Source organism: Phalangium opilio, unplaced genomic scaffold (assembly GCF_054372755.1).
Source record: "Phalangium opilio isolate 3A_F unplaced genomic scaffold, DU_Popi_V2 ptg000003l_1, whole genome shotgun sequence".
Classification (NCBI taxonomy): domain Eukaryota; kingdom Metazoa; phylum Arthropoda; class Arachnida; order Opiliones; family Phalangiidae; genus Phalangium; species Phalangium opilio.
This window is the reverse complement of record NW_028324145.1, coordinates 9,404,987-9,426,774: the sequence shown is the minus strand read 5'-3', so window position 1 is coordinate 9,426,774 and position 21,788 is coordinate 9,404,987. Positions and strand designations below refer to the sequence as shown.

At 33.5% G+C, this 21,788-nt stretch overlaps 3 protein-coding genes across 5 annotated transcripts; all 3 read left to right on the top strand.

The window, feature by feature from the left end:
- Window positions 1-1,004: 1,004 nt before the first annotated feature.
- On the top strand, window positions 1,005-4,918 carry Art1 (arginine methyltransferase 1). Of its 3 annotated transcripts, none has more exons than XM_089840487.1 (9): window positions 1,005-1,135; window positions 1,773-1,976; window positions 2,043-2,198; window positions 2,499-2,562; window positions 2,623-2,786; window positions 2,897-2,984; window positions 3,078-3,193; window positions 3,284-3,556; window positions 4,092-4,918. In XM_089840487.1, the coding sequence occupies exons 1-9, from the start codon at window positions 1,118-1,120 to the stop codon at window positions 4,173-4,175; spliced, it is 1,167 nt and encodes a 388-aa protein (XP_089696613.1). In that variant the 5' UTR covers window positions 1,005-1,117; the 3' UTR covers window positions 4,176-4,918. The 3 variants fall into 3 exon arrangements, with proteins under 3 accessions (XP_089696613.1, XP_089696602.1, XP_089696607.1); XM_089840476.1 differs by lacking the exon at window positions 1,005-1,135 and adding an exon at window positions 1,176-1,250; XM_089840481.1 differs by lacking the exon at window positions 1,005-1,135 and having other exon boundaries at window positions 2,638-2,786.
- A 480-nt stretch (window positions 4,919-5,398) lies between these two features.
- APC4 (anaphase-promoting complex subunit 4) lies at window positions 5,399-8,345 on the top strand. The gene has a single exon (XM_089840459.1). The coding sequence runs from the start codon at window positions 5,653-5,655 to the stop codon at window positions 8,029-8,031; it is 2,379 nt and encodes a 792-aa protein (XP_089696585.1). The 5' UTR covers window positions 5,399-5,652; the 3' UTR covers window positions 8,032-8,345.
- Window positions 8,346-8,606: 261 nt separating this feature from the next.
- Window positions 8,607-21,733, top strand: LOC149717658 (uncharacterized). The gene is made up of 11 exons (XM_089840468.1): window positions 8,607-9,027; window positions 10,180-10,357; window positions 12,984-13,216; window positions 18,502-18,567; window positions 18,651-18,800; window positions 18,876-18,993; window positions 19,087-19,317; window positions 19,394-19,529; window positions 19,608-19,727; window positions 19,797-20,578; window positions 20,659-21,733. The coding sequence occupies exons 2-11, from the start codon at window positions 10,198-10,200 to the stop codon at window positions 20,991-20,993; spliced, it is 2,331 nt and encodes a 776-aa protein (XP_089696594.1). The 5' UTR covers window positions 8,607-9,027; window positions 10,180-10,197; the 3' UTR covers window positions 20,994-21,733.
- Window positions 21,734-21,788: the final 55 nt, after the last annotated feature.

Here is a 21,788-nt window from a genome sequence, read left to right as displayed (position 1 = left end):
ACAGGTGACAAAAACCTTGAAATAAATCAATTAGGGCGGCAAGATGAAAGAGACAAAGTTAAATTGATTATTATTAAATTAAAGCTGGTGGAATAAAATATAGGAATTAACACGTAAAAGCTCAACGCTTTAAGGATCGCATGGATGATAACGGGAAAGGGGAGATTAATGAAATAACGGGAGAATTTTATTCAATTTCTTCTTTTACGCTTTCGAACATCAACCCTATCATTATATTTTTATGCAAAAATAATTTTTGCACCGTTATGTCGTGTATTTTGTTGAAATATTCCTTAGATATGTTGGCTATTTGCATTGTATTCCTGATAACATCTAAGATGGGCTTTAAATAACTCCAAAAGTATTTCAAAATGTTTCACCATTTGAAAGAATAAAAAGAAATACGTATTTTAACACTCAAGAAAAATCAAGGTCGCGAATTTTTTAGACTGTTCTATGACTTCATTTGTTTACAAGATAAGAAAATTTTAAGAAATCTCTCTGAGATGAATTTACATGAATTTTGAATTGAAAAAAAAAACCAACCATTTATTCCAGGTGTGTACTGGCGTGGCGTCTCAGATCTAAGTGGCCAGGTGCAAAGGGACATAAAAACTATCCCATCTTATAATATTGGTGGGATTGTCGCGTGGCAGGCACGTGTGGTGTCTTCAGGAGATGGACAATGATGCCCTATGGTCCCATCCTCATCTCTATAATTTTTCCCCTTGTTAATGACTCTTCCGGTTTATATCTTTCTGATATTTTTTACCATCCAGAATTCCATGCTCAAGTTTACAGAATCAACAGACAAATAGGATGATGCTAAAACTTTAAGCCAGATGTTAGGTGATATGACACCATATTTTATTTATCTTGAGGCAACAGTGGATAACGAGAACAGATGGACAAAGATTAAAAACAATTTTTGATGACTTTTGCAATATGGCGCGTAAATTACTTGAATTTCGCGGCTAAATCTATCTGATACGATTCAGTTCAGTTTTAATATATTTTATGCTGTAGAATCGTAGAACAGTGTTGCCAAGACGTGGAAATTTTTCTATAAGGTTTTATATAGGTGGCGTTCCTTTCACACACACACTCGTTATACATCATGGCCGAACAAATGGAGGTAATAAATTAACCGTTTATTTTGTATTAATTTAATTATTTAAATTGTAATATAAATGAGCGAAGATACCGATAAGCGCGTGAACCGTAAACGAAGCTATCGGGACATTTCGACGGTATTAATCTCTCTAAATAATTCGATTCGGCGAGTTAGATCTTAAGCCTTGGCCCACAAAGGCTTTTTCATCCTTTCAGTAGGCTAGGGAAACCGCATGATTTTTGTCTCATTGTCAAGATGCCGCAAAAGGTTCTAATGGCGCCGCGACCGTTGACAAAGGCCCGTCTTTTACATTGTCTTAAAATGGTTTTACGCGCTATTAATCTTATTTTAACTCGTCATTTAATTCACCTTAAAGAGTTTCTCTTCAATTAATAATAACCCCTTAATCGATAGGAATTTGGGTCCATATTTTAAATAGAATATAGGCCTTTTGAGAAATTTGAGTGAGAAGCATTGGGCATGATGGAGTATGGACCATGTTGCCATGCAGCCATGGTCCATGCTTCCCATCTCATCCAACTTGGCGGAGGCTTGTAAATCAATCAATCCTTTTTGTTATTAATTAAAAATTTACGCGATAGTTTAATAATTTATTTTCTAATAAGGTATTAAAATATGAGGCAATCACTTTTATTAGGTTTCAACCACAGATGGTACCGTCCTTCTGGAAAGAACCACAGAAAATGGACCTTTAGTAGAATCTGTTAATAAAGATCAGGATAACAAGAAATTGTGCTGGAAATGTCTAAAAGAAATGGATGGTCTGACGACGCATATGCCCGAAGAAATGACATCGAAAGATTACTATTTTGATTCCTATGCCCACTTTGGTATCCATGAGGTAATGTTGTCTCTCTTTCATTGGAAAATACATAAAAGCTAAGCTATTATTATAATTAAATCTTAGGAAATGCTAAAGGATGAAGTTAGGACATTAACATATAGGAATGCTATGTATCATAATAAGCATTTATTTAGAGGGAAAGTTGTATTAGACATTGGTTGTGGCACTGGAATTCTCTGTATGTTTGCTGCTAAAGCCGGAGCCACTCGCGTAATTGGGGTATGCATTAATAAAAACCCTTTAAACAAGTCTTAAATTCTTCATATCTAATTAGCCTTATTCCTGATCAGCGCCACCTACCCATAGCGGTGACTTTGAGAACTACTGTAATCGGCAAGCCAATCAGATGTCGCTAAAATCTGGTGACGTCATTTTTGGTAAGACCCGAGAGTGCCAGTCAGTGACGTCACCAGATTTTAGTGACATCTGATTGGCTTGCCGCTTACAGTAGTTCTCAAAGTCGCCGCTATGGGTAGGTGGCGCTGATCAGGAATAAGGCTAATTGAGATTTAATTTTAGATTGAGTGTTCTAGTATTGTAGAACACGCTGAAAAGATTCTCAAAGAAAACCACCTTGATGATAGTAAGTAACCATTATTTTGTAAATGTTATAGAGGCAAAGGCTTAATGCTGATGATTATAGAATCTTTCTCTTCAGTTGTCTCTGTGGTGAAAGGCAAAGTTGAAGAAGTCACACTTCCTGATGGCATTGAAAAAGTGGACATCATCATCTCAGAGTGGATGGGTTACTGTCTATTCTACGAGTCTATGCTAGACACTGTTCTTTTTGCCCGGGATAAATGGCTGGTGAGATTTAGTTGTTGTTTTATGGCCATTAATTATTTATTTAGTCCTTAAGACTAGGGTTTTCTTTAACTTACATGATTTTAAAGTCAATTAACACTAATTATTTTAAGAAACCCGATGGTCTGATGTTCCCAGATAGAGCCACTCTTTTTATTTGCTCCATTGAAGATAGGCAGTACAAAGATGAAAAGATTAATTGTAAGAATTTTTGGGAAATAGTTTAATTAATTATTCTTAAATACTTATTTTAATAATTAATTAATTAATAACCTTTTTTTATGGTCAAATTAGGGTGGGACAATGTTTATGGCTTTAACATGAGTTGTATTAGGAAAGTTGCCATTTCTGAGCCTTTAGTAGATGTAGTAGATCCCAAACAAGTTGTAACCAACTCTTGTCTTTTGAAGGTAATTTAAATTTACCGATTTTTATTTTTCATGGTTTTTCAAGGTTTTTAATTGAAAATTTTAATTGATTTTAATTTTTTTCCCTGATAGGAAGTTGATCTATATACTGTAAAGACGGAGGATTTATCTTTCCAAGCTCCGTTTCACTTGCAAGTGAAAAGGGATGATTACATTCAGGCCTTTGTCACCTTCTTTAATATAGAATTTACAAAGTGCCATAAGAGAACCGGATTTTCAACCGCTCCCGAAGCTCCCTACACTCATTGGAAGCAAACTGTGTTTTATTTTGACGAGTATTTAACTGTCAAAAAAGGGGAAGAGATATTTGGAGTATTTAGCATGAAACCTAACGCGAAAAACAAGGTAATTATCTCTCTTAATTAGATGGGAAAATTAGGATTTCAATTAATTATCTCTTTAATTAGATGGGAAAATTAGGATTTCAATTAATTATCTCTTTAATTAGATGGGAAAATTAGGATTTCAATTAATTATCTCTTTAATTAGATGGGAAAATTAGGATTTCAATTAATTATCTCTTTAATTAGATGGGAAAATTAGGATTTCAATTAATTATCTCTTTAATTAGATGGGAAAATTAGGATTTCAATTAATTATCTCTTTAATTAGATGGGAAAATTAGGATTTCAATTAATTATCTCTTTAATTAGATGGAAAAATTAGGATTTCAATTAATTATCTCTTTAATTAGATGGAAAAATTAGGATTTCAATTAATTATCTCTTTAATTAGATGGGAAAATTAGGATTTCAATTAATTATCTCTTTAATTAGATGGAAAAATTAGGATTTCAATTAATTATCTCTTTAATTAGATGGAAAAATTCAAAATTTCAATTTATTAATTTAAAAATAATGAATTTTCTACTTTTTTTTAGCGTGACCTGGACTTTTCAATTGATTTGGATTTTAAGGGTGATTTGACTGAACTTTGTGAGAGCTTTAATTATCACATGCGGTAAATTAAAAGAAGGTAAAACTAAAAACCAATCAGCCCTGGGTGCTAAAGGAAAAAAAAATAAAAAAAACAAAATAATGTCCTGTCTCAGTAGCTGAAATGTTTTTTGTCGACCTAGGTATAAATTTCTCTTTTTTTCTAATTTGTGTACCAACAAAATATTAACAAACAAACAACAAACTTGATTGTAAAGAAAGGTTGGCAGCTTTTGTCACCCGTTTTTCTCTCAAAATAATATTTTTTTTTTTGTTTTTTTTTTTAGTTAAACAAATTTAAGCATTTTTAAGAAACATACATTTTTCAAGAGTTTTTTCTTTTTTTAACTAATATCCCTATTTATGATGTGAACACAAAAAAAAAACAAATTTGCAACTACAACAAAAATTATTAATCATACTTCATCAAACAACAATAAATATGAAAGAAATAATCCAGTATTTGATGACCAACCAACAATTTAGAATACTTAAAGTATAAGTTTAAAAGCAAAAAAAAATTAAAAAAAAAACCCCGTTTGTTTTTTTAAATTTATATTAAAATCAGATTGGGGCAGATGGTGACGTGTGCTTCCAAAGAAGGTTAAAAATTAAGTATTTAAGACTACAAGTAATTTTAGTTCAACAACATTTTTCTTGTCACTTCTCATTGCTACTCTATACATTTCATACAACCATTGTCTGTATTTATAACTTGTCTAAAAGTTAATTAAAAAATGCAGGGTCAACAACTCATTAGTTATGAATCCAATATATGTATTATTATTGCGTAAGATTTGTTTTAAATATAGTGGTAAGCTGTATTGTAAAATAATGCGCGTTTAAATCCTTTATAGTTTCGACTACCATTATATTTCTCCAAGGTTCAACTTCTGACGACGGAAAGAAGCAAATATTATTTGCTTATTTCTGTTCCTTCTAAAAATGGCGGGAAAAATGAAGTATTTTCATTGGTTATTTGTTTTTCATTAGTCGTGCATCGTCTGCTAATAAGTTAAGTAGTGAATTTCAAATTGAGTCTGAAATGTATGTTAAATATTAATTTTGTGAGTTAGAGGTTAGAAAACTTATGAAAAACGTTTCTATAACCGTTCATTTAAATCCTTTATAGTTTCGACTACCATTATATTTCTCCAAGGTTCAACCTCTGATGGAAAGAAGCAAATATTATTTGCTTATTTCTGTTCCTTCTAAAAATGGCGGGAAAAATGAAGTATTTTCATTGGTTATCTGTTTTTCATTATAGTCGTGCATCGTCTGCTAATAAGTTAAGTAGTGAATTTCAAATTCAAAGTCTCTAATATATGTTAAATATTAATTTTGTGAGTTAGAGGTTAGAAAACTTATCAAAAACGTTTCTATAACCGTTATAATTTATATATTCCGTAGATAAATTAACCTATTACTCAACATTTAAGTGTAGTGTTCTATTCAAACTAATTTGAAGTTAAGCCTTGGTCTGCCTAGTAGCAATTTAGGAAAGCAATGTCTTGCTTTAGGCAACTGGACGAGAGGCATGTGACCGCTGAAGTTATTATGATGCAATGGTCACCAACAATGGACTTAATCGCTTTGGCAACGATTCAGGGCGAGGTTTTCCTGCATCGTTTTCTATCGTGGCAAAAGGTTTGGACTTTAATATCACCCTGTGGCAAGAAAAATGAAATGATGGTTACCGCATTGGCTTGGAGACCCGATGGCAAGGTATTGGCTGTTGGCTATGACACTGGAATAGTTCTTCTCTGTGACATTGAAAAGGCCAACGTCCTGGCACGAATTGTTAGTGGTTCAGCTGTAACGGCTTTATCTTGGGATCCAAAGATGGAGAAGTCTCCCACAAATCATAGTGGTTCTGAATTATTCTACGAAGACATGTCTGGGGTGTTTTTACCCAAGATACCTTCATTAAGTAAAACTTATGGATCAGCAAAACAAGCTGAAGAAAATGCTGAAGACATCAAGAAGTTAAAATATCAAAATCATTTGAATATTTTGGTGATTGGAAATGCCAAAGGTCACCTCCAGCTATATTGTTTTGGAGTTTTTCTTGTTGGAGAGTTTTTAATTGAATTGGATGATGGTGGATCTTCAGACAACCCACCTAAAATTGTCTCTATCACTATGTCAAGCGATCTGTCACTTCTGAATGTCATTACTGAGACTAAAATGGATGAATCCAATTTTAAATACTCCTTGGTCTCATACACTTTACCACTTCTCAAGACAAAACAAGAGGAGTTGAAGGTTGTATCCCAGAAGTTTGCTGAAGTTAGATCACTTCTCTGTTGCCTATCAGCCACAATCAAAGCCATTTCCGAAGCTTGGGAGGATATATTACTGGAAATTGACTCCAAGCTCATAAAATATGCTGAAGACAAATACCGCACAAAGTCAGGAACTGTCAGTGATGATTTTTTGGAACTGTTAATGTTTGGAACACCCTCTGAGAGCTTGGAAAACTTTCTGTTACTCGAGTTGACCGAAAAAGGATTAAAGAAATTAGGACATTCCATTGAATTATCTTACACAAATATACAGAAATTGGTTTTAAAGCATCTTCAAACCGTGTCTCAAAGCCTTTACTATCACTTATGTGATCTGAGAGGTATGGCTCGATGGGAGGAAAGATTTGGAGCCATTAATCTGGATGAAAAACGTGTAACAGAAGCTGTTACACTTACAGCTTCCTTTCTCTTAAAAGCTACTGAGATCCAACAAGTTATTGATACCAGCATGAAAAATTTCAAAGCATTTTTCCGTTGGCTTTACGCTGTCATTTTAAGGCTATCAGATGAAGCGGTTCCTCAAGAAATTACCAAAGTTACCCAACAAGATTTAAACTTTGTGGCCGAGTTTTTGAAAGAAAACTTTGCCACAGAATGGGACATGGAGAAAAAATCCACTTTCAGTTTGGAGAGAGTGGGACAATATTTGAAAAAGGAGAATTTAACCTTTTCTCCAAATTATGGAGCTCAAAGCCCTTGGTTGGAGTTTTTGAAAGAACATCCGGAAGTGAAGGATTGCGAATCAGTTTACCCTTATTATCCGGAAAAATCTTTAGTTAAACAACACTCGGAGTTGAAAAAAGTTTTAAAGGATGCTTTTGAAGGGCCATCTCGTTTTCTTTCACGTTCATTTGTTAAAAATGGAGAATTTCCTTTGTTGAAAAATCCAGTTGAAAAATCACTTCCTGTTAAATGCACACATCTCAGTGGTCAAAAGAATGAATATCTGTACTCTGCCTTGACCCTGGAAGTATCTCCCACCCGTTACATCTATTTAGCTCGTCAACATCTTAAAAATTTAAATGAATTTCAAGCCATTAAAATATGCTTTGAAAAAATTAATTTTTACAATGATGATTCCAGTGAAAGTAAAAAATATTTAGTCATGGATGTCAAATTTTACAACGAAGATACTTTAACCATCCTCCTTGTTGAAAAAACTGAAGGTTTGGAGCATAAGGATGTCCCAATGTTGATTCAGTTTCCTTTCCAAGTATTATGGACAAGTATTAACAATCAGAATGTAACTCCTGACCCCAACAGTGACAGTTTATTCCAAGAAGTTGATGGAAGTGGATTGATTGAGAGATCAAACTGTAGAAGATTAGAAAATATGAGAGCGGCTGCCTTAGCGGCTAGTGGATCAAGAAAGGCGGTCTGCGTGTTATTTGCTTCTCGTAGGAGAGTAAGATTGTTTGAAATGGATGTAGAAGATGATGAAGATGACACCTTAGAAGACTTAGATCAAGGTAGCTTAGTGGCGTCTAATAGAGGAGAAAATAGTTTTACAATTTTGAATGATTCAGAATTTATTAATGATATTGATGAAAGTAAAGAAAATGTTTATATACCGCAATAATTTGGCCTCAAAAACTATCTGGCACTTATCCATCAAACTTGTTCTTTTGAATTTAAAACCAGGAACACCCCCCCCCTACTCAAAAATATGCCACCCTACTCCCCCCAACCGCCCATCTTTGGAATGTACTGATGTTTTTGTGTGTTATCTTGAAGGTCACACAGTGCATATTTTGAAAAATTGCGTAATACTATCTGTTCAATATTAATCCATTTTGCTAATTAATTATAAGATATGGTTTTTTGTTATTAGGCCAAATAATGTTAATTTGATATATAAAAAACATTAAAGATGATTTAAAATATTCCAAAGATTAATATATTATCTTGATTTAATTCATTTTCAGAATTATAATGAATTTTCCAGCCTTGAAAAATTACGTATATTTACTTCAAGGACATTTATCGCAGTCAAAAAGGGCGCCCACTGTCATATGACCCTGAACACTGGGGGCGTAAAAGGGGGGAAACTCAGGATTATGCGCGATAAGCCTAGAGTGGTGACGTCAGAAATGTGGGTTTGGTCCACGCGAAGCCTTCTCATTGGTTGAAATAGTAACGCCACTATAAGTGCCCAATGATTTAGGTCTTAGCTCTTAGCTCTAGAGCGCGCGCTTTCATAGCGATTGAGTGGAAGGTTTTGAGGAAAAAAGTTTGATTATATTCGCGGTGAGTGTCGTGGAAGCGTGTGGTGTTTGTGAATTTGTCTCGATTTTAAAAAAACAAAGAGTTAACTTCGTAATTTAAGCCTAATCAGAGTGAAAGGAAAATTAAATGTAGGCCTAGGTTTTGAAGTCTACCAAACCTTTGCCTTTCTTTCTTTTCTTCTCTCTTCGGCTTTACTGGATAGGCATAAAGGCTTATATTCTGCAAGTGCAACGGGCTTCGTTTGAAAGGCTTCCGCGAAACATTCACCCTGTTAAAAGTCTACCAAAAAAGACATTAAATTAAACCGGATTCTCTTCCTTCTCGTGCCATTCTATTCCATAAATTTTATGTAAGTAATCTTAACTATTAATTAATTAAGGTTTATGTTAAGCCTGATGTAGCGTTCACTGTTAGTTAACTAAATGAATTGTTTGACGTCAACCCTGTCATTGTGTTATTTCGCTTAAGACAATTAGATGCAATTAGTTGATTTTATTATTGGAACTATACCTAACCATTTAATTTATATGACAATATTTGTTACAAATCTTACTTCTTAACTATGAAGTTTCAATAATAATAATAATAACGTTCACTGTTAGTTAATGTCAACCCTGTCATTGTGTTATTTAACTTATGACAATTAGATGCGATTAGTTGATTTAACTAGTACCCCATTTAATTTATATGATAATATTTGTTACAAATCTTATTTCCTAACTATGAAGTTTCAATAATAATAATAGAAGTGTGCATTTAACCACATTCCCTACATTTGACAGTTATGTTAAAATGACAGCATGACACCGATCTTGATTATGTTAATATAATATGCATGTTTAAACATTAATTATTTGGGTCTATCATTAATTTTTTTTAAATAAATAAACGTGGAAGATTTATTTAGAATAAAGACAGTTTTAAATAGCTGTAGAGCAATACAAGTGTTTAAAAACGTGAAACAAAACAGGCCTCTATGAATTAAAACCTATGATTAGTATTGTTACTAGAAAAGAGCACTTTGTGGAAATAAACCTAATGAAGTTTTCTAGAGTTCAAGTACTTAGCTTTTAATAGATTTGATATCGATGCCTCTTTATTTCTATATTTTTTGATTGGAACGTCACCATTTTTTATTTCTTTTGTCAGAGTACAATCAACTTTAGATTCTTAAAAAATCTTATGACATTTTACGATACAGTTAGCTGTTGCTAAGTCTTATTTTGTCATTTTGAGCTAATCAGATTGAAAAACTGATACAATAGCGCGCACTCTACTCAGCTGTTTAGCGTGCTTTTTTCCGTTTTATTAGTATAAAGTCAATGCTTAGACTTTGATCTCCACTTGAGAGGTCTTTTTCTCATCTGGTTATATATAACATATATATATTAGCGTTGCCTCTAAAAATAAGTTAGATTAGAGCATTTTATCCTCGGAGATCGACTTGGAAGGAGCCCTTGCCAAAAGGAGCCAAAAGCCTTATTAAGTTCTCTCATTACAGACGTTTACGCTAAACAATATGAATTTATCATTTGCTGGATGCGGGTTTTTGGGAATATATCATGTTGGAGTGGCCAGTTGCTTCAGAGAGTACGCTCCACACGCCCTTGTTGAAAAAATTGCCGGGGCATCGGCTGGAGCCTTGGCAGCTTCCGCTTTAATATGTGGAGTACCACTTGGTGAGAAAAAAAATTGTTTTTATTTTTGAAAGTTTCGTTTCGCGCTCGCTAAAATTTGAATATTTGTTGAGACATTTATGATAAGGAAAGTATTGAGAAACATTTTTTTTAGTGAAGTTAAGTTTTATTGGGTTAGAAAGTAAGGATATGGTAGGAAACACTTCAGTCTGTCTCTCTCCCCAGTTATGGAAAATTTCTCATCATTGTTTTGAAAATGATAATTTATTTTGAGAAAATGAGTACGAAATTATTACGACATACCATAACCTTTGACCTTTCCCTAGACCACAAAAGTGTATAGTTTCCTTTTTAATCTCAGTTTATAATGACCTTTGGTGATAGCGGCAGTTAATAGATAATAGGAGATGTAAGCGGAAAATTGGCGCCTTTTATTAATCTAGTTAGTGGTTATTTGCGCAAATGAAAATAGTCGCGTCACAAATTACAAAGGATTTATCAATATAACCGTGATAGTTAAAGTACTAGTGAACTTCTGAATCTTAAACGACGTCACGTCACAAAATAGTTAACTCTGATTAACTTAACCCTGAAAAAATAAACCCTCTTCCGTTTATTGCGTTAATTTAAATAATTAAACTAATGATAATGAAATTATATTATATTACATAAACGGCCTGGTTTTCTTAGTAGTAATATCATATAATCACTTGAAACCTTCATCCCACTTGGCCAGATATCAAAATAAAAACCGCTACACTTACACTATGGTCTTATTTTAGTTTTTGACCTTTTTTTTTTTAAAAAAAGTAAAATAGGCCTACATGTAAAACGAAGTACATTGCAATAACCCCTTAATATTATATCACAACTGATATAAATTATAGGCTTTAAGTAATAAGTAATTTAAAACTATCGGCGGAATTTTATAGACTTAAACAAATATACACGTGACCAGCTTGAAGAAAACGTGTTTTAGAAATAAATATAATTAAACATTAGTTCCTTAAACCGTAGGGTAAATTACCTCACAACAGTCACGTGTTTTTTGGACACGTTTGACATTACCTTAACTGTCGTGTTTTTCGTCTAAAACGCGAAAAAATTCACGTGATGAGTTAATTAATTAATATTTATTTCCTTAAACCGTAAAAAATTAATTAACAACATTCACGTGTTTCGAAATAAACGTTTGACATTTGCTTACGTAATGCGGAGGTTTTTTTGCCTAACGCAATCTCATTTAAATAACAAAAATGTTTTTACCGTGTATACTTCCCGTGGCAAATAGGGCCTAATTATAATAATTTAGAAAGTGTTTAAATTGAGTGTTCATTTTCGTTAAAATGAAATTTTCCTCTCTGTAGTAAGTACAAAGTTAGTCAATCGCACCACAAGTGGGGTGATTGTTATCTTCCCCTAAAATCGAATGATTTTTTTCTTTCTTTCTTGTCAAATTCCGACTGATTTTAAGTAGTTATTGTTATCAGGCATTAGTGACTGATATTCTTGTTCTTTCAAAAGACATATCCGCGTCCTAATCGTAACCTCGTCATTTTTATTTTTAAACCTTTTATTACGCATCGTAATATACCATAAGTTAATTATGAATATACTTATAATTTTTATGATTTGAATATGTTATATATTTCAATGAGGTTGTAAAATTCTGTTGAAAGATTTTTGTAGGCCTGATTGTTATCAGTTTGTTCCAAGTTCCAATCCAACATATGACAATATCTAAATTTTCTGTTGATCATAGCGCTACTTTAAACTTACCTAATCAGTTTTTATTTATCGTTGTTATTACGACGTATTTATCACAACATACATTACATTATGTTGATAAGCAGTATTTCTCACAGGTTATTTATAAAATTGATTAAAGCGTGTTTTAATAAACGCTGGTACTTGGAATTAATGATAATATATGTAATTTGTCATTATTTCATAAGCACTAAACAGAAATAATGACATAAGAGTCAAAAATTATACCCAAATTGGTTTGTTTATTGAGCTACAAATCTTAGGAGGGGTTGTTCTGAGGGCTATTTTGTAAAGGTTTCGGGGGAAGGGGGTGTTACCACCCTTCTAGACTACAATCTACGCTACAAAGGGCTTTCTCCAAAACCGTAAAAATTCGAGGGGCCCCTCACTCAGTGTAATCGGTGTACATCGTAATCTTTAAAAGCCCTGCCCTTGACAGTGCCAAAATGATTACGCATAATCCGTAATCGGTGTACAGGGACTTTGACAGTGATTAGCCCCTCGTAAAAATACTAGGACCACCTATAGTTTCATTCAAAGGTACAGCGTGTAGTGCCTACTTCATAAAAACCCCTTAAAAAGGGGTCCAAAAAGGATTAGGCCTAGATCTTTGCGATATTCTTGCCTTACCAAAGAAAGCTTTTAACGTTCTCACTGCAGGGAAACTAAAACGTGTAGCTAAAGACACGAAATAATGGTGTGGGGAGGGAGGGGGGGGGGTTGTCCTAGACCAATTATCAATGCCGAAAAATAAGTTTAAATTAAATAAATCAAGCTAAATGCCACCGTAATTCTTCTTCAAGGACTTTTAATTAAATGTTTTTAAGCTGTTGTTTTTCTTCCAAGATTTATAATAAGGTTATAAATTGTTAAAAAAAAAATATGACGTTTTATTTTTCAGGTGATAGTACAAGCGATGTATTGAGAGTAGTAATGAAGGCTCGCTCTCGGGCTTTGGGCCCCTTCCATCCCGGATTTGATTTAAACGCGATTCTCTATGACGGTTTAAACAAAATGCTACCTGAAGATGCTCATATTCGGTGCAGTGGAGCTTTGCATATTTCTTGCACCAGAGTTTGCGACGGTGAAAATGTTCTTCTAAAAGAATTTGATTCTAGAGAACATTTAATTCAGGTAAATATTGTTTAAAAACAAAAATGCACGTTTTCCTATGTCTTTTGCTGCCATTGCTTCGTAGAAAATTTAATGCCGGTTGATTATAAGTGGTGTTATTTATGACTTAAGCCGTTTATGAAGGAAGGAAAGGGTATTTGTTGCGTCAAATAACTTTCACGTGATGGCGAACTTCCTCTTAGAACTAGTTAGAGAGAAAGAGAGAATCAATTTTAGAAATAAAATTTGACAAGAAAAATTGCGATGACGTAATATTGAAAGCTACTTGTGGGAGTGAATCTCTGAAAAATACATGAATCTAATTTTTAGCTGTGGTTTATAACCGGTTTCTTACGTCATAACCAAACAATAGCTGCGTATAAGTCTTCAGTTAATGTCAGGAAAAAAATATTCTTGCGAACGGTTTGAATAGAGATTAGAGCGACACAAAATCCGATTTGAATGCTACCATTACTTTCATTCCTAAACCTCCCAAGGCCGTGCAGAAATTCCGTTTCTATAAGCTACGCGTCACTTGTTTATAACCAAACGTGTAGCTAAAACGTTACGTAGGACAATAAGCCTATTTTTGCTTGAATCCTTAATTGGATGAAGTTAAACGTGATAGAGGAACACGTGCTGCCGCGTCTATTAGTAATATTGTAGCTTACGTCAGAATGGGGGGCCATTTCTATTGTTAAAATTCACTCACGTGAGTTAGGTAGAAATTGACGTCAAATTTTTTGGGGACGAGTAGAAGAATTATTTTGACACTTGTAACGCTTTTCTGACCATGGTAATTTTATATTGTACGTCAGTTCTAGCGCAAAATTGTCGTAAAATTACCAAATTACCATTTTAAAAGCACGCTTGGCTCAAATAAATTTATGCGTGAATTTCGGTTTCGTAAGTTAGAGAGGAAAACGTGATCAATTTCCAATTAGGGTTTGAGGCGCCTTCGAAACGAGTTTATTTACCTGACTGAAAATCAATTAATTTCGTAGGCAAATTGAAAAATTAAATTTTTAATCTCGGAAATTGGTTGTTTATTAAATAGATAATTAGAATTGATTAGTTGGAATTATTTCGCATCGTTAATGAATATATTTTAAATACTATATTGATTGCATACCGTTTAGTTTAAATAGAGGTATTGATAAAGGATTTAAACTTATTAATTAGGTGAAAAGTTCACTTTCTTCGTAATCTAATCGGGGTATTACGTGATTGAATTTAAATTTTGAGAATCGCGAAAACCAATCAAAGTTACCTTTACCCTGGTAAAATAGTTTATTTAAACTACTCTTACATGGCCCATGCCCACACTTCGTACGTAGGACTACCGTAAATTTATGTTACTACTAGACTAGTTTATTTTTCACAACTGTTAACGCAAGTTTGACCTGTTAAAATTCATTATCTGTACCCTTAGGGAACATTGTGTTTGGTCGAATCGGAATTTGTGCTTCGCGTTTAAACCAAAACAAAACCCACTGTTATTAATCTCCCCAATTTTTATTAGATTTTATTTTATTTGTTGGAAATTTTCCTTATTTTTTTTATCTTATTGCTTATCTTAATAACAATTTCAATGAAGAACACCGTTTCGCGAGAGTCGTTAAGATCTAACCTAACCATGAAATTATTTTTCTCTCGGATATAAAATTTTAAATGAATAACGCAATGCTATTTTCTTTTACCCACTTGAAAATTATACCCTTACTTCAGACGCGAAACTTAACGCTATCATAAGTTTATAAGATACGTTCCTTCCATAAGTATGACACTACATGTACTTCGTAATGCTAGAGACTTACAGCTCGAGCTAGTACGAGAGCGCGGTTTTGCAGTCCATCTTCCTCTTTAGTCTGCATTACTAAGTCTTCGGCAGGCAGCGCCTCAGTCACTAGGCGTCGCTTTACCTCGAATCTATGACCTACCTCGCTCACTTCATGACAAGCTCCAGTTTCTAAGTTACCAGTGACAAACTTATAGAACGTATCTTATGAAACTTATACGTTTACATACAGGTTTTAATATTTTAGTTGAAACAGCCTTGAGTTTAAATTTTTGTTTTTAGTTTAAGAAACGTTTTACGTCCCATTTAAAAAAAATATTGGGAAATCTTCTGGTTTAGAATGAAGAGACGTATGCATTGCTAAATGTGATAATTTGAGTAAACAAATTTAGTCTCTTCTATATATTTATTCTTAAACTTAGTTCTTCAAACGTTAATTGAAATTATCCATAATGGGAGTATGAGAACTTTGTAAGAAATATATTTTTCCTTGATGGTGTGAATTGTGATAGAAAATCCTGGGAACAAACTTCGCTTCTGTTGTCCAATTAAGATTAAAAATTCGCTGTAGTTTAATGAAGCGTTTTGTACTTGAATTTCTTTTTCTTTTCATGTCTGAGTGATTTTGAGAATAAGTTTTATTTAAAAAGTACTTGTAGTCGACAGTTTCTCGTAAGATATAATCGTTGTAGCGTTTGTAATTAAGTTTTAAGTCCGTTAGTTTGTTAATTGGAGGAATTTTGAGAGTTTTAAAGTTTCGATTTAAAAACACGCGATCCTATAATATATTCTATAACGCCGCCTCCTTTTTCAAGTGTCAAAATTTAAAGATAGCGGTAAAATCCTTGAAGTACGTGATAGCCTTACTTTTTGCTTTTTCAACAATACTAAATACTTGGTATAAATCTTTAGTCTAAACAGGCCTTAAAAAATAAGCAAATCATCAAAAAAAGAAAGAAAAACTGTACTGTTTTAGTTTTGTTTTCAGTTAAGAGTTAATCGGTTCAAAATGTAGCGTGCTGGCAAGTGCTGCCAGTCATTTGTGAACTCGTGCAATTCAATTTGTAGAAGATTCTCTATAAAAAGAATCCTGAAGAGCATGCGCAGTTAAAGTTAAGAAACGGGTGGGGGGGAATTTCTAAAAAATACGGAAACTTTAAAGTAAAAGTATATTTTTTGAGTGATGTAACAGACTAACCTTCACCTTTTTATAGCGTAGGTACATTAGCACTCGAAATTTTTTGGAAAAAATATTGAAAACAAACCCTTCATAAAATCAAAATCGCGCGATACCCTACTCCATTTTTAAGTTTTAAAAATACTTGATCATACGTCAATTGGAGTGGATGATATTAGACATTATTACATCTGACACCCCCCTCCGTATCTACCAACGAATCTTTCTCGAACTCATTCTTTGTAATCGATAAGGCTTATTTTTTTAAGTACCTTTTGTCCACTAAGTTCAAAGAAAAAAAAATTAAGGTATCTTTTGACCTGAATTAAACGTACTTAGAGTTAAGTTAAAATCACTCTGACTTAATAGATAACTCGTGATAATGTTAAAAAAAAAAGGTTCTCGGCCCGCCTCCATACGCCCGAATTCTCTAATATGGTGTGATAGCCTTTTGATAACGCAACCTCATCTGATACTGATAGAATCACCCCATCGTTATTACAAAAGAGAAAGAGAGAAAAAACTCTAGTTTGAAGTATCATCAAGTGTCCGCCCCCCCCCTTGTATTTTTTCTAGAATGTACTTTCACTTATAAGTTTGCGAGGGTGGATGGTTTTATCTTTGATAATATTGATAAATATTATTTAAAAAAAATATACGCGCTGTTATAACGTTCGCAATGACCTCTAACTAAAACTTTGACGTATATAACTGATATATTTAAATTTAACGTGATTAAAAACGATGTATGCATGGTGTTTCAAAATAAGGGTTTTTAGGAACCCCGAAGTACACGTGGGTTTGGTGCTATGGGCGATTTTTAGTCGCATATGTAACTTCGATGACATTTTGTTCTAACCCGGGGACACCTGTTAAGAAGTTATGATTTGTGTTTTATAGATGATCCCTTAATTAAATTAGAAATCATGGTCTTTTCAGTTTTTTTAATTAACCGTGGCCCTTAGGTCAAACTGTCATTGAACATTTACAATTTTAGGCTCAAAATCGTCTATAGAACCCATTGTACTTTGTTCCTACCACCCTTTTTTTTCTTCTTTGAGAAACCATTGGTATTTCACGTATGAATTGATTTAATAGTTATAATTTAAATAGTTATAGTTTTTCAAGCTTGAATATGACTGTTTTTCTTTAGTAATTAAATGAATTGAACGATTTGTCCCCTTCTGTAAAGATACAGTACCAACCAGTTATATGGAGTTGTGCGTCTGTGTTAAGCAAGAAAGGGGGGGGGGAATAAATAAAAATATAGGCCGATGTTTTCTTTTTGAAATTCCCCTTTCTTTGAATTGAATTATCTTAGCTTGAATTTTTTGGGTCACTGAATTTAAGAAAGTGAAAGTTGTTACTACATTTCTAACCAAACACCTGCACCGGTAGCACGTGTTCTTGTTTTTTAATTTTTTATGTTGGTAATCCCAAGACGACGATGGCCTACTACTTCTACTTGCAGCGTCATAGTTTGATGTCTTTTAATTGAGGACTTTTGATTTAAATTTGAGATTATTTCCTCGTTGTGGAAATCCGTTCCCCCTGTAAATTTATCTTTGTTGGTCAGGCCTTTATAACCTAACCCACTTTGTGTTAACTAAAATTTTTGGTTTAATCATGGTTTAGGACCAGGGTAAAATAATTTACGATATTTGGTTTAATGGTATATTGAAAATACTGTATCGATGGTGTTTATTTTATTTTTCATTTAATTTGGTATGAATATATTTGATTTTAACAGCGTAGGGAAAGTTTTCAAATATTCATTATATTTTTAAGAAAAAAACGTGTTATATTGCTTTTATAATTAGCAAAAAGTATTTTAATTCATTATAAATATATCATATTTCGCGCTAAGTTTTATTGGTTACAAAAAAGTTAAGTATGTTTTGAACGTGAAAGATTTAAGATAGATATGCCTCAGATAATTTTATACGTTTTTGAACAATTTTTTTCGGAATTAGAGGAAGTTGCCAAACTTTTACTGATAAAGGGGAAAGTCAAAAAATTTGTTGTATTTAGTAAGTTTTACTGTTGAGACAAAACGTTTCTTCAAAAACCCACTCGTGTGTAAAGAACTTCCGACTTAAGCTTACTTTTATCATGGATATCTATTGAAAACGATCTGCTATTAAAAAACGAAAAATACGAAACGGTTATTTGTGAAATAATTAAAATTAAAAATTTAATAATCAACCTGTTATTACGAAGAAATCGTAACTTTGCTTGAAGCTTAATTTATCACACATGCTTATTAAACTAAATATGCTGCAAATAGACGAAATGAAGCTTGAGCTATAGTATTTTTCCTTCAATTTTTAGGCTCTTCTATGCAGTTGTTTTATACCATTCTATTCTGGCATAGTACCTCCTAAATTTAACGGTGTTGTAAGTTATTAATTTGAATTGATTTAAAATGTTCTGCTAATTGAAATGGTAACTGACTTGGACGATTTCAAAAATGTTTCTAGTCGTATATGGACGGTGGTCTGAGTGATAATTTGCCGGTTTTGGATGATAAAACAGTGACCGTTTCTCCTTTTAGCGGAGAAAGTGATATATGTCCCCAAGATAATTATTTTAATTTCCTTCAAATTAATATGAAAAACACGAGTATCGCGGTAAATATTTAAATTTCCAATGAAGTAATTTAAACATGGTATGTATTAAACTGGGATGAACGAATTTATCTTTAGCTATCTCCGAACAATTTCTATCGTCTGGCACGAATATTGTTCCCACCTTCGCCCGAAGTTTTAACCAAAATGTGTCAGCAAGGCTTTGATGATGCTTTAAGATTCTTACAACGAAACGGTTAGAATTTTTCTAATTTCGTATTCGATTTAGGATAGCTTAAATACTTAGAAAGGTGTTGGAGATTTAATTTCTTTATCGTGTGCGCCTTAGATCTAATTTCCTGCACGCGATGCTTGGCCATTCAGTCAAGTTTCACAGTGTCCGAAATGGATACGGCCAACGAAGAAGAAATTGAGAGAGAAATTCAAAGTATAGTTGAGGAATTAAAAACCTCTCCTTCGAACAATCATCCTGATCACGAGTACGATGATGATTGTTCCGATTGCCGACATAGAAGGCAAATGGCTGTCTATGATAGTTTGCCCGAATCTGTAGTAACAGGTATGTTACCACTAAAAAATTGTGGGGGAAAACTGACCAGTCGCTAAAGAGGGAGGAAATACATTTGTTTCCGTAGCTATCCAAGAAGCCTGCGATCAACTTAATAAAGGCGTTATAAACTGGTTATTCAGACACAAATACATGAAAATCTTATCCTTCCTAACTGTTCCTTACGTACTGCCTTTTGACATTACGGTAGTTATGATTTCCAGGTGCGTTTCATACAACAACTCGATCGGTTCTTGAGGTATTGTAAAATAGTTTCTTAACAAGTTTCTTTATTACTATAGAATATTGGAATTGTTGCCAAAATTAAGAAAGGAAATGACCAACAGTTTCTATAACTTGTTGGCATTTACCAAAACACTTATAAGTAAAGTTGACAGAAGTCGACACTTGTATAGCGCCAAGTAAGTGTTTGGTTGGTGACGCGCGATGGGTTTAATGAGATTTAATAATAATTATACCCATCTAATTAGATTTTCCTGTCAATTGGCGATTACCGAGTACAATTACGTCTCAGAAGACAAAGTTTCCGCCTTCGGTTGTTCGTCAGTTCCGTCTTCCCCTCAGTATCAAACTCGTTATCCTCCTCTTAGTAACGCGGATCGTAAATTAAGAATGGAAGATAGAAGTCGTTCCCTAGAAGAAGTCAGAGTCCCTAATACGTCGCAAAGAAAGTCTTACGCGGGACCTTCGAACGTGTCCACTATCCCTAAAAGTAGAAGACAATCAATGGTGGAAAATCCTGTCGCGACTATGGGACCCGAACGCGTTATTAAAACGATGAATTTCGGCTTTACAATGGACATAGCGGAACACTCCAACCCGGCACCTACCCCGCCATCACCGAATAGAAGAAGAAGTAGCAAGCGACAAACCCTTATGCAAGCCTTTAAGTCTTTGGATGAAGGAAACGAGGACTTGGACGTCATCGAATTGGCTAATAAAGCCCTGAACATAGAACGCGACTATTTGAAACGCTCTCAACCCGATTTGAGTGCCGAAATCCAAAATGGTGCTGATACCTTTGAAGATATTTTAGACGTTGCCAATAAACAAGATGCCTTGATGGCCTTCTATTATATGGACGAAACGAATAGGGTAAAGGTCACGGAGATTTTCAACGTGACTGATGCGGACACGAGCGCGGTTCTGGCCCCTGAAGAAAGAGAAGCTAACGCCGCTCTCGAATGGGATGAGGACGAATATAATACCCAAGATCTTGGCGATGATTTCGAGAAAGAACAGATACTTTCCAGTAAGTTTTAAATTATGATGATTCTTTCTCTCCTTCTCGCGGCTACTATATAGTATACTGACGGGGGGTCTTTTCGTTAGGCAATGTTCAAAACTGTTCACACCTACACGGTTCGCGAAGGAGAAAGAGTTTGGAAAATGATGAATACGAATACGTGCCTCGCCAACAACTAAACAAAGTTAGACGCTTTGGCGGTCAATGGGACAATAGCGTCGATTCGCAGACAACGTCGACTTCTTTTCAAAGTGATTCGCTCCTGAACGAAAACGAGAAAGAGAAAGAGTCTTATGACAGTCTCAGTTTTGAAACAATAACCGATTCCAATGAGTTCATGAAACAATTCTCTCGAGAAGGATCTATAGTCAATGAAAAGGATTCTAGGAGACGAAAAAGTTCATTCCTTATTGTTGAGTGATGGAGGGACGCGGAGGATTTGTATAGCGTATTTTTAAAATAAGGTTGAAACTTATTTTTCTATTATCTTGGCCCCCTCCTGACACCTTGAAGGTTTACAGTATGGGAGACATATACCGAGACAGCCGTTTGAACTACGAACTAAAATTAAATTTTATCTACTGTTAATTTTCCGTTTGTTTTTCATAGAAACAAGAAAAATTAATAAGGGGATTTTTTTAGGATAACTATTTTTGTGATATTATTCTTAAATAGGCCTAGCACTCTTCTTCGGTCCAGCACTTGACATTTTATGAAAATAAGTGTGCAAAAGCGAATTTGTATTTTTTTTTTTGTCGTACTATACGTAAAATGGCTGAAATATAGGTACTTTTTATTCTTGTTGAGATCAGAGTTAAGAACTTAAGATCTGTTTTAATTTTAATAAATTGAATTGGGATCTAATTTAATTTTTATTTTCTTTTTTTTTATATCTTTTGCAATTGCAATTAGTGAAATCAAAATATTATTTAAAATACACCGATTTTGGGTTAATTAATAATATATCAATGACAAGAATAAAAAGTTATTTATTTATGAGACTAATTTAGTGATATCTACTCCAAAAACTTAAATCAAAGTGATTTATTTTTGGTTTTGTCCTCCGTCTTTTATTTGTGCCGTGTATATATTCTTATTTTTATTTATGTATTATATAATGATTAATGTTATTGAATAAATTATATCATCGTCTTCTTGAAATTCGTTTTGTTTTTTTTTTAAAAATTTAACGTATTTTCGATTAAAACGGTAAAAA

Bases quoted from the DNA above. Each gene is read 5' to 3' on its own strand.
- Art1 (XM_089840476.1), top strand. From the start codon at position 1,191: ATGAGCGAAGATACCGATAAGCGCGTGAACCGTAAACGAAGCTATCGG. The intron at 1,251-1,772 runs GTATTAATCTCT...CACTTTTATTAG, and splicing joins GCTATCGGGACATTTCGACG to GTTTCAACCACAGATGGTAC. The intron at 2,563-2,622 runs GTAAGTAACCAT...TGATGATTATAG, and splicing joins AGAAAACCACCTTGATGATA to AATCTTTCTCTTCAGTTGTC.
- LOC149717658 (XM_089840468.1), top strand. From the start codon at position 10,198: ATGAATTTATCATTTGCTGGATGCGGGTTTTTGGGAATATATCATGTT. The intron at 10,358-12,983 runs GTGAGAAAAAAA...TTTATTTTTCAG, and splicing joins AATATGTGGAGTACCACTTG to GTGATAGTACAAGCGATGTA. The intron at 13,217-18,501 runs GTAAATATTGTT...TTCAATTTTTAG, and splicing joins CTAGAGAACATTTAATTCAG to GCTCTTCTATGCAGTTGTTT.
- APC4 (XM_089840459.1), top strand. From the start codon at position 5,653: ATGTCTTGCTTTAGGCAACTGGACGAGAGGCATGTGACCGCTGAAGTT.